The sequence below is a fragment of the Eschrichtius robustus genome, chromosome 13 (assembly GCF_028021215.1).
Source record: "Eschrichtius robustus isolate mEscRob2 chromosome 13, mEscRob2.pri, whole genome shotgun sequence".
Lineage (NCBI taxonomy): Eukaryota > Metazoa > Chordata > Mammalia > Artiodactyla > Eschrichtiidae > Eschrichtius > Eschrichtius robustus.
In genome coordinates, this window is record NC_090836.1 from 43,521,198 (window position 1) to 43,533,840 (window position 12,643).

The 12,643-nt window shown below is 42.3% G+C and overlaps 1 protein-coding gene across 1 annotated transcript in view; it reads left to right on the plus strand.

Moving 5' to 3' along the window:
* The window catches only part of SLC4A8 (solute carrier family 4 member 8), an 86,625-nt gene that overhangs the window by 18,685 nt on the left and 55,297 nt on the right, over nt 1-12,643 (plus strand). Inside the window, exon 2 of the mRNA XM_068561875.1 lies at nt 7,542-7,623. Coding sequence (XP_068417976.1) covers nt 7,542-7,623 — 82 coding nt within the window. The remainder of the gene's footprint in view (nt 1-7,541; nt 7,624-12,643) is intronic.

The following is a 12,643-nucleotide window of genomic DNA, read 5'->3' on the forward strand; positions in this document are numbered from 1 at the left end:
AAGTAATAACTAGGATTATTACTTATAACATTATACCAGAACATATAAGATTTTTAGAAATTTCATGTAATGTCTGAAACATTTATATTAACATATTTCCATACATATTTCCATACAAATACAAAATATAAGATTTTTAGAAATTTCATGTAATGTCTGAAACATTTATATTACCATATTTCCATACATACTCCCATACAAATACAAATATAAGATTTTTAGAAATTTCATGTAATGTCTGAAACATTTATATTAACATATTTCCATACAAATAACCCAATAAAAGTTTAGTATTAGTTGTTTTGTTTGTTTTTTTATACTGCAGGTTCTTATTAGGCATCAATTTTATACACATCAGTGTATACATGTCAATCCCAATCGCCCAATTCAGCACACCACCATCCCCACCTCACCGCAGTTTTCCCCCCTTGGTGTCCATATGTCCATTCTCTACATCTGTGTCTCAACTTCTGCCCTGCAAACTGGCTCATCTGTACCATTTTTCTAGGTTCCACATACATGCATTAATATACGATATTTGTTTTTCTCTTTCTGACTTACTTCACTCTGTATGACAGTCTCTAGATCCATCCACGTCTCAACAAATGACTCAATTTCGTTCCTTTTTATGGCGGAGTAATATTCCATTGTACATATGTACCACAACTTCTTTATCCATTCGTCTGCTGATGGGCATTTAGGTTGCTTCCATGACCTGGCTATTGTAAATAGTGCTGCAATGAACATTCGGGTGCGTGTGTCTTTTTGAATTACGGTTTTCTCTGGGTATATGCCCAGTAGTGGGATTGCTGGGTCATATGGTAATTCTATTTTTAGTTTTTTAAGGAACCTCCATATTGTTCTCCATAGTGGCTGTATCAATGTACATTCCCACCAACAGTGCAAGAGGGTTCCCTTTTCTCCACACCCTCTCCAGCATTTGTTGTTTGTAGATTTTCTGATGATGCCCATTCTAATAGGAGTGAGGTGATACCTCATTGTAGTTTTGATTTGCATTTCTCTAATAATTAGTGATGTTGAGCATCTTTTCATGTGCTTCGTGGCCGTCTGTATGTCTTCTTTGGAGAAATGTCTATTTAGGTCTTCTGCCCATTTTTGGATTGGGGTGTTTGTTTCTTTGATATTGAGCTGAATGAGCTGTTTATATATTTTGGAGATTAATCCTTTGTCCATTGATTCGTTTGCAAATATTTTCTCCCATTCCGAGGGTTGTCTTTTCATCTTGTTTATGGTTTCCTTTGCTGTGCAAAAGCTTTGAAGTTTCATTAGGTCCCACTTGTTTATTTTTGTTTTTATTTCCATTACTCTAGGAGGTGGATCAAAAAAGATCTTGCTGTGATTTATGTCAAAGAGTGTTCTTCCTATGTTTTCCTCTAAGAGTTTTATAGTGTCCAGTCTTATATTTAGGTCTCTAATCCATTTTGAGTTTATTTTTGTGTATGGTGTTAGGGAGTATTCTAATTTCATTCTTTTACATGTAGCTGTCCAGTTTTCCCAGCACCACTTATTAAAGAGACTGTCTTTTCTCCATTGTATATCTTTGCCTCCTTTGTCATAGATTAGTTGACCATAGGTGCGTGGGTTAATCTCTGGGCTTTCTATCTTGTTCCATTGATCTATGTTTCTGTTTTTGTGCCAGTACCATATTGTCTTGATTACTGTAGCTTTGTAGTATAGTCTGAAGTCAGGGAGTCTGATTCCTCCAGCTCCATTTTTTTGCCTCAAGACTGCTTTGGCTATTCGGGGTCTTTTGTGTCTCCATACAAATTTTAAGATGATTTGTTCTAGCTCCGTAAAAAATGCCATTGGTAATTTGATAGGGATTGCATTGAATCTGTAGATTGCTTTGGGTAGTATAGTCATTTTCACAATGTTGATTCTTCCAATCCAAGAACATGGTATATCTCTCCATCTGTTGGTATCATCTTTAATTTCTTTCATCAGTGTCTTATAGTTTTCTGCATACAGGTCTTTTGTCTCCCTAGGTAGGTTTATTCCTAAGTATTTTATTCTTTTTGTTGCAATGGTAAATGGGAGTGTTTCCATAATTTCTCTTTCAGATTTTTCATCATTAGTGTATAGGAATGCAAGAGATTTCTGTGCATTAATTTTGTATCCTGCAACTTTACCATATTCATTAATTAGCTCTAGCAGTTTTCTGGTGGCAGTTTTAGGATTCTCTATGTATAGTATCATGTCATCCGCAAACAGTGACAGTTTTACTTCTTCTTTTCCAATTTGTATTCCTTTTATTTCTTTTTCTTCTCTGATTGCCGTGGCTAGGACTTCCAGAACTATGTTGAATAATAGTGGTGAGAGTGGACATCCTTGTCTCGTTCCTGATCTTAGAGGAAATGCTTTCAGTTTTTCACCATTGAGAATGATGTTTGCTGTGGGTTTGTCATATATGGCCTTTATTATGTTGAGGTAGGTTCCCTCTATGCCCACTTTCTGGAGAGTTTTTATCAGAAATGGGTGTTGAATTTTGTCAAAAGCTTTTTCTGCATCTATTGAGATGATCATATGGTTTTTATTCTTCAATTTGTTAATATGGTGTATCACATTGATTGATTTGCGTATATTGAAGAATCCTTGCATCCCTGGGATAAATCCCACTTGATCGTGGTGTATGATCCTTTTAATGTGTTGTTGGATTCTGTTTGCTAGTATTTTGTTGAGGATTTTTGCATCTATATTCATCAGTGATATTGGTCTGTAATTTTCTTTTTTTGTAGTGTCTTTGTCTGGTTTTGGTATCAGGGTGATGGTGGCCTCATAGAATGAGTTTGGGAGTGTTCCTTCCTCTGCAATCTTTTGGAAGAGTTTGAGAAGGATGGGTGTTAGCTCTTCTCTAAATGTTTGATAGAATTCACCTGTGAAGCCATCTGGTCCTGGACTTTTGTTTGTTGGAAGATTTTTAATCACAGTTTCAATTTCATTACTTGTGATTGGTCTGTTCATATTTTCTGTTTCTTCCTGGTTCAGTCTTGGAAGGTTATACCTTTCTAAGAATTTGTCCATTTCTTCCAGGTTGTCCATTTTATTGGCATAAAGTTGCTTGTAGTAGTCTCTTAGGATGCTTTGTATTTCTGCAGTGTCTGTTGTAACTTCTCCTTTTTCATTTCTGATTTTATTGATTTGAGTCCTCTCCCTCTTTTTCTTGATGAGTCTGGCTAATGGCTTATCAATTTTGTTTATCTTCTCAAAGAACCAACTTTTAGTTTTATTGATCTTTGCTATTGTTTTCTTTGTTTCTATTTCATTTATTTCTGCTCTGATCTTTATGATTTCTTTCCTTCTGCTAACTTTGGGTTTTGTTTGTTCTTCTTTCTCTAGTTCCTTTAGGTGTAAGGTTAGATTGTTTACTTGAGATTTTTCTTGTTTCTTGAGGTAGGCTTGTATAGCTATAAACTTCCCTCTTAGAACTGCTTTTGCTGCATCCCATAGGTTTTGGGTCGTCGTGTTTTCATTGTCATTTGTCTCTAGGTATTTTTTTATTTCCTCTTTGATTTCTTCAGTGATCTCTTGGTTATTTAGTAACGTATTGTTTAGCCTCCATGTGTTTGTCTTTTTTACGTTTTTTTCCCTGTAATTCATTTCTAATCTCATAGCGTTGTGGTCAGAAAAGATGCTTGATATGATTTCAATTTTCTTAAATTTACTGAGGCTTGATTTGTGACCCAAGATGTGATCTATCCTGGAGAATGTTCCGTGCGCACTTGAGAAGAACGTGTAACCTGCTGTTTTTGGATGGAATGTCCTATATATATCAATTAAATCTATCTGGTCTATTGTGTCATTTAAAGCTTCTGTTTCCTTATTTATTTTCATTTTGGATGATCTGTCCATTGGTGTAAGTGAAGTGTTAAAGTCCCCCACTATTATTGTATTACTGTCGATTTCCTCTTTTATAGCTATTAGCAGTTGCCTTATGTATTGAGGTGCTCCTATGTTGGGTGCATATATATTTATAATTGTTATATCTTCTTCTTGGATTGATCCCTGGATCATTATGTAGTGTCCTTCCTTGTCTCTTGTAACATTCTTTATTTTAAAGTCTATTTTATCTGATATGAGTATAGCTACTCCAGCTTTCTTTTGATTTCCATTTGCATGGAATATCTTTTTCCATCCCCTCACTTTCAGTCTGTATGTGTCCCTAGGTCTAAAGTGGGTCTCTTGTAGACAGCATATATATGGGTCTTGTTTATGTATCCATTCAGCCAGTCTATGTCTTTTGGTTGGGGTATTTAATCCATTCACGTTTAAGGTAATTATCGATATGTATGTTCCTATGACCATTTTCTTAATTGTTTTGGGTTTGTTTTTGTAGGTCCTTTTCTTCTCTTGTGTTTCCCACTTAGAGAAGTTCCTTTAGCATTTGTTGTAGAGCTGGTTTGGTGGTGCTGAATTCTCTTAGCTTTTGCTTGTCTGTAAAGCTTTTGATTTCTCCATCAAATCTAAATGAGATCCTTGCCGGGTAGAGTAATCTTGGTTGTAGGTTCTTCCCTTTCATCACTTTAAGTATATCATGCCACTCCCTTCTGGCTTGCAGAGTTTCTGCTGAGAAATCAGCTGTTAACCTTATGGGAGTTCCCTTGTATGTTATTTGTCGTTTTTCCCTTGCTGCTTTCAATAATTTTTCTTTGTCTTTCATTTTTGCCACTTTGATTACTATGTGTCTCGGCGTGTTTCTCCTTGGGTTTATTCTGTATGGGACTCTCTGCGCTTCCTGGACTTGGGTGGTTATTTCCTTTCCCATGTTAGGGAAGTTTTCGACTATAATCTCTTCAAATATTTTCTCTGGTCCTTTCTCTCTCTCTTCTCCTTCTGGGACCCCTATAATGCGAATGTTGTTGCGTTTAATGTTGTCCCAGAGGTCTCTTAGGCTGTCTTCATTTCTTTTCATTCTTTTTTCTTTAGTCTGTTCCGCAGCAGTGAATTCCACCATTCTGTCTTCCAGGTCACTTATCCGTTCTTCTGCCTCAGTTATTCTGCTATTGATTCCTTCTAGTGTAGTTTTCATTTCAGTTATTGTATTGGTCATCTCTGTTTGTTTGTTCTTTAATTCTTCTAGGTCTTTGTTAATCATTTCTTGCATCTTCTCAATCTTTGCCTCCATTCTTATTCCGAGGTCCTGGATCATCTTCACTATCATTATTCTGAATTCTTTTTCTGGAAGGTTGCCTATCTCCACTTCATTTAGTTGTTTTTCTGGGTTTTTTTCTTGTTCCTTCATCTGGTACATAGCCCTCTGCCTTTTCATCTTGTCTATCTTTCTGTAACTGTGGTTTTTGGTCCACAGGCTGCAGGATTGTAGTTTTTCTTGCTTCTGTTGTCTGCCCTCTGGTGGTTGAGGCTATCTAAGAGGCTTGATGGGAGGCTCTGGTGGTGGGTAGAGCTGACTGTTGCTGTGGCGGTCAGAGCTCAGTAAAACCTTAATCCACTTGACTGTTGATGGGTGGGGCTGGGTTCCCTCCCTGTTGGTTGTTTTGCCTGAGGCAACCCAACACTGGAGCCTACCCGTGCTCTTTGGTGGGGTTAATGGCAGACTCTGGGAGGGCTCACGCCAAGGAGAACTTCCCAGAACCTCTGCTGCCAGTGTCCTTATCCCCACGGTGAAACAGAGCCACCACTCGCCTCTGCAGGAGACCCCCCAACACCAGCAGGTAGGTCTGGTTCAGTCTCCCCCAGGGTCACTGCTCCTTCCCCTGGGTCCCGATGCACACCTTACTTTGTGTGTGCCCTCCAAGAGTGGGGTCTCTGTTTCCCCCAGTCCTGTCAAAGTCCTGCAATCAATTCCCACTAGGCTTCAACGTCTGATTCTCTAGGAATTCCTCCTCCCGTAGCCGGACCCCCAGGTTGGGAAGCCTGACGTGGGGCTCAGAACCTTCACTCCAGTGGGTGGACTTCTGTGGTATAAGTGTTCGCCAGTCTGTGAGCCACCCACCCAGCAGTTATGGGATTTGATTTTACTCTGATTGCGCCCCTCCTACCGTCTCACTGTGGCTTCTCCTCTGTCCTTGGACGTGGGGTATCCTCCTGGGTGAAGTCCAGGGTCTTCCTGTCAATGATTGTCCAGCAGCCAGTTGTGATTCTGGTGCTCTCGCAAGAGGGAGTGAGCACGTCCTTCTACTCCGCCATCTTCCTGGTGAGGGTCTTGATAAGGTAGATACCATTATCTTTGTTCTTTTAACGAAGATTTATTGAGCACCTACTATGTGAAAAGTCTGCAGGGTGCTGGGGAAACGGGAAGAAAGATATGGTCCCTCCCTTAAGGAGCAGAGACATTTCATTACTAAGGAGAAATACAGTGTGCTATGGGGGCATACTAATGGGAGGTAGTCAGGGAAGCCTTCTAAGGAAGTGCATTTAGGCTGAGATCTATGGGATGATGAATAAGTGTTAGCTGCTGGTGATGGACGTGGGAGTAGCAGGGAGAGGGTGATAGTTCTAGGCCGAGGGGCAGCCCTCAGGGAAGAAAATGAGTGTGGTTCCATAACTGAAAAAATGTCCTCTATGTTTGAAAGGGCTGGACAGTGGAGGATAGAGAGGATGAGAGATGAGAGTGAATTCGAGAGAAATTGCAAACGAGGACTTGATAAGAAAAAAGAACTGTTTCCTGGAAGGCATATGATAGGCACTCAGTACATGGAATGGATGAATAAATAAGTTTGAAATTTCAAATGTGGACTAAGAAATGATGGAGTCATGGGTAGGAGTAAATAAATGGGCACAGGGTACTAGTTTGGAAGGCAGATTAGTTGGGTTTTAGACACATGGATCTTGAGGCGTGACATTCTGGCGGTTTGTCAGATACTAATCGTCACAGCTTCAGGCTACTGTTGAAATTGTAAGGCTCAAGCGTGGGAAACAAAAGATAGAGTGCTTTTCCTTGGGAATTATGGTTAGAAGAAGGAGATGAGACTTAGGATGGGACAGAGGAGCAGGGTGGAGAATTTCAAGGACAGAGTGGTAAACAGAGAGGTCAAGGAGACCAGCTTGTACCAAATGAGACAATGTGGTTGACACCACCTGCAAAATGCCAACATGTTATACAGACGTATGGGTGGAGTGGGGAGGGGTGGGAAAGGCACGGGATCTGCAGTCACAAGACCTGGACTCAGTCCTCGCTCTGCCTTTTACCATATTTCTCACCTTGGGCAGTAATTAAAGTTTTCTGAGTATCGGGCTGCTTATTTATGAAATGAGAAAGAATGGCTGCCATGTTTGCATCTCAGAGATATTGTGAGATTGAAATTAAAAATACCTGTAAACCATTGGGTTTTCCCCCTCAGTGTTGCATAAAGGGTGTGGCATACACACGGTACTTGAGTGAGTGTTTTTTTGGGGGGGCCGCGCAGCATGCGGCATCTTAGTTCCCCAACCAGGGGTCGAGCCCATGTCCCCTGCAGTGGAAGCGTGGAACCCTAACCACTGGATCGCCAGGGAATTCCCTTGAATGAGTGTTTGAATGAATGTGTGGGTATTACTGTGGCTACTAATTTCTGTTTCAACAGAGACCAGATGAAGAAGCTGTGGTGGATCAGGGTGGGACCAGTACAATTCTCAACATCCACTATGAGAAAGAAGAGTTGGAAGGTAAGCACTGCTGTGCTGTGTACTGAGGGAAGTCAGCAAGAGGTAGCCTGGTGTGGGAGGAGCAGCTTTGCCATCCGGAGACCTGGGCTGGAGTCCTAACTCTTCTTCACGAGCTGTGAGACCTTGGGAGAAAATCACTTAATTTCACTTAGCCTCATTTTCCTCATCTGTTAAATAAAAGTAGGGATAATAATACCTGTCTTACTGTTAGGATCTAGTAGACAGCTTGTGAGACAGTGCTTTCAGCACAGTGAAGTCCAATATAAATATTAATAAATGACCTATTCCTTGAGAATGTGAAGCACTCAGATCAGTTTATTGATTCTTGACAACTGCTTGGAAATATAGATACAAATTTACACAAAAGAAAATAAAATACAAATAGGTTTAAAAACTCAGTTTGGCCATAAAACCCTGTTTTTGCCCCATTTCCAATGTATGCTCTTCCCATTCTAACTATACCCATTTCTGCCTGGTGTTTTCATCTAAACAAGAAAAGGGAGAACACACACGCACCTATAACATATTTGCTGAGAGTTCACAGCATAGAGTTGTATAAAAACCCACTGAAGTGGAAGGGAAGGAAGAGGCCTTTTAATTAAATGACCTGCTCTATCTAGTTTACCTTATCAAGGCTCTTCTTCCTTTCTCTCCTCTCCCACCCCCACTCCCCCCATGACCCTTTTGTGCTGTCCTTCTGCTTTCCTTTCTCCCACGGAGCCTAGTTTCCTGATAATGATGGCAATGCTCAGTTTGATTAAAGAAAGGCTCGTGTCCACTATAGCTTGAACGAGAACCCACATTTGGCTCAAAAGCCTTTGTGCAATCTCTGCAGCATCTCCTGCAACGTTGAAGGCTATGATACAGCAACTTTCTAATGACTGAGACAGCACGTGAAGTGTTCTCTCTGTACTGCTTGTTCCTGTGCTGTTTTTTTTCATCAAAGTTGTACAGTCCCCAGAGAAAACTTGTCCTTTGGATGAGAGAGCCAAAGCTGTAGAGGCTGACTCATCCTCTGGGTCTGTTACCACGAGAACTTATGTGGGTGGCTCTGTGGAGGTCAGTGGAGTTGGGACATATCAAGGTCAAGCTTTCGAAGTTATTTTGACCAGATGGAAGAGGAGCCAGTGTGGGTTTCAGCAGTTGGGAGAAAGGGGAAGAAGGATGGGTGTAGAGGTGGGAGGCTAACATTTGTTGAATGACCCTTGTGTGACAGGCATTTGATTAGGCACTGTGTACAAGTTGTCTTTTTAATCTTCACAGCAACCCAGGCAGGGTGATGGGGAAACTGCTCAGGGTCATCTAGCCTAACAGCAGGTGAGGCTGGGATGGAATTCTGCTCTTTCCACTCTGCCACACTGCCTGCAAGGGAGGACGGTACCCAGTGTTAACCACCCAACCTCAACTTCTCGCTCCATCATATGAACGTTTTTATGTGTTGCCCCACCCCTCCTTCTGCCCTGATAATCCTATTGCCTCCCTACCATCTCACTGTACCGTGGGGGTACTTTTACTTTTAGTTTAGTTGTCTGGGCCCACTAGACCTTTGCCCTCAGCAAAGAGGTAACCATTTATGAACCCTCTTATCTACTTGGGAGTAGAATAATAAGCCTGGGCAAACAGTCTTGGATCCCGAGGACTGGGTTCCATCACAGAGTTCAGCTGCGTAATTGGCAGTATGAGCATCTTCTCAATATGACATCATCTGTTCCTTACGTAGTCTCCATTTTCCTGTAAAAGAAGGCCGTCTGTGATGATGGCATTGCTAGGGGAAAACAGTCCTTTATACATAGAAACCTTTTTGAAAACTAGAATCTTATTTATGTTAGCGCTTAAAAAAAAAACACTACAGGCAATGGAGGACAAACAGTGCCCACTCCTCAGGCCTGATGTGGTTCTCAAGTAGCTCTGGAGAGAAGAGGCAGTTGGGATTTGCTGTAGGATCGGCTGTGCTGTGAGCCCCGCCCTGACTCACCCCGAGGGCAGCCCTAGGGCTCAGTGAGGCTGCACTCAGGGAAGTGCTGTCTCTTGAAGGCGTGGAATAAAATCAGTCCCACTCTGATGGAAGACAAGTAAATTGTTCTAATTGTGTTTTAATTGGCCATGTGTGCCATGATACAAGGTTCTGCGGCTGCAGATAAAGCTCTGGGTCTTCCTTCCCCTTTGTTCTATACCCTCTACACCACGTGACATAAACCATTTTCAGAACTACTTCTGAGATGTAGTCTCTGGACATTGTTAGAGACTTGTAAACGTGGTTTTTTTTTTTGCAAAAATTAACTCCATCAGCAGGAGAAGGTGCATTAAACCATAACATCGCTTTTTTTTATATACATGGGAAGAGTCAAAAGCAAACAGTAGGACAGATTTCCAAAGAGAAACTCACAAAGAGCAATAGTTCATGATTACTTCAGTGGACTCTCGCAGCCCGGAAGAGCACCGAGCAGTGGCTTTAATTAGAGGAATGGCTTTTTCCGTCTTTCCTGGCAGATCATTATTGCTGATTAACTACTAGACTAATGAATCCTAGAGTAAGTTTGGTACCTTCTAATAAGTTTTTAACAGAGGTAAGAGCCATTTGGCCTTAGTTACAAGTTGAATAAAAAAGGCTTGCATGTGCTCCACATGTTAGACTCCCCCCGCGGTTACTGACTTTGTGTCAACCTGAAGCCCAGGGGATGGGACACCCGTCTGTCCCTGTGAGCTAAGGAGTTCTGTGCGCATGCTTGATAGACAGTGTGCTCGGAATGTACTCCGCGTCGGAAGGCCCAGGTTCCATCTGCAGGGTGGGCTCCCCCTGTGATTTCTGTCCTGCTCTGCAAGGTTCCATCCCAGTTCACTAATGATTGCTCTCTGTACGTGTGTACATACTTATTTTAAAAAATAAATTCTAAAATTACATCTTCTAATAAGTTTTTACTAAATGAATACTTGTATTTGCACACAGTCCCCAGAGAGTAGGTTTGACAATAACTGGAAAAAAGACTGGAAAGAAGGCAGAATTTAGGTGAGTAGGTAGGTGGATGAGGGGGATGAAGACTGTGTGGGTAGGAGAGCAGTTGAAAGGCCAGCAAAGTGACCACAGGATTGGTTTAGTAAAGTCACTGGGCTGCAGAATCCCGTTAGATGGACTGGATTTTATTGGTGCTGTATTCATTTCCCAGTGTCTCTTTGTTTGTCTTCTTTTCTGATTTCACTCAGAACATCCAAGCCCCTGCTTCCAAGTCTCCAGCCTAGAAACTGATGCCTAGCTTTCTGATAACCACTCGGTCATTCTTAGCTCTGTGTCCTGCTGGGGCTTGTTTTCATTTTTGCCTGTCTCTCTGGTGTTTTCAAAAGGCAGGTGCTGTGGTTGGCTAATGTTTGTGGGAACTGATTGGACCAAAAAAATTTCTTAGAGAATGAAAAGTCTTCCTTGGTAACTCTTTCCACAAGTCCCCTTATCCAGGAACTCTTCCTGGAATAAGCTCTCCATCCTCAGGCTGGCTAGGACCTTCTCAATCATCCCATGCCCTGGTGAGTATTTCATCCACTCTAAACACATTCACTTTGGTTACATGTTCCTGTTGTGACCCCTTTCAGATCAGAGGCCTTCTTAGTTCAGGTTGTGTACTCCTGAGGGGATCCTAAGGGGTTATGTTCCTGGTGGAGGCACCTAGGAGGTATTCCATTTTCTGAATATTTGTGGAGTGATGACCATGTGGAAGATACCGTGCTTTGTTATGTGAGGGATTCCAGGAGGAGGAAGGTCTGACCTGGGACTTTGAGGAGCTTGCAGATGAATAGCGGGAGAAAGACTGATAGATGCCTAACTTTAATGCAAGGCATAAGATAAGTTCATAAGAGAATGCTAGCCAAGGACTCAGGGTTTACAGGAAGGAGGCAGCACCTCTGATCAGGGGGATCAGCAAGAATACCAAGAAGGAAGGTGCATTTACAATGAATCTTGAAGGAGTGAGGCAAGTCAGTGTCCGGAAAGCATTGGTACATCTGGGGAAGAGCAGTTTGGTTTAGGTGGAGGAGAGTGTGAGGTGAGGGTGGGAGCATCAGCTGAGGCCATGAGGAGGAGACGGAGTCAAAACCAGGCTGTTGGGCTTTCCTGGTGATGCAGTGGTTGAGAGCCCGCCTGCCAATGCAGCGGACGTGGGTTCGAGCCCTGATCCGGGAAGATCCCACATGCCGCGGAGCAGCTGGGCCCGTGTGCCACAGCTGCTGAGCCTGCGCTCTGGAGCCTGCAAGCCACAACTACTGAGGCCACGTGCCACAACTACGGAAGCCCGTGTGCCTAGAGCCCGTGCTCTGCAGCAGGAGAGGCCACCGCAATGAGAAGCCCGCGTACCACAACGAAGAGTAGCCCCCGCTTGCTGCAACTAGAGAAAGCCTGCAAGCAGCAATGAAGACCCAGTGCAGCCAAAGATAAATAAATAAAATTTAAAAAATTATTAAAAAAAAACACAGACTGTTCTGTTGTTGGTGTAGATGCAGAAGGTGTACATCTCTAGATTTTTTCCCCCCAGAACATTTATTTGGTGTGAGCATGTGTGGGATTTCCACTTTGATCTCTCTTGAGATGATCACTCAGTTCTTTTAGAGAGCTTTCCCTTTGTTTCCCTGTTGAATGTATAATTTGTTCTAGAGGAAGAAAAAACTAGAAAGGGGGCTGGGGCCCGAGCATGCTGGAGCATGAAGGGTCCCGACTGTAAGAGTGAGCCGTGATCAGAGCAGTGCTTCCGGAGGATTTGTTTGTAGGATCGAATTGGTGGGGGAGGCAGGAAGGAGGCCCCTGCTGTTGTCAAAGTGGGAGGAGAGAAAGACTTGACATCCCTAATCTATGGGATGGAGTGCTGAGGGGCAAGGTGGAAATCCAAGGTAATGCTGAGATTTCAAGCCTGGAAAGTTGAGAGAATGCCATGAACAGAAACATAGAAGAAGTGAGTATGAGTCTGATTTGAGCTGGAGGATGGTGAGTTTGCTTTGGAACATATTGAGTCACTGGAGATAAAGATTTGGGGATCATTTG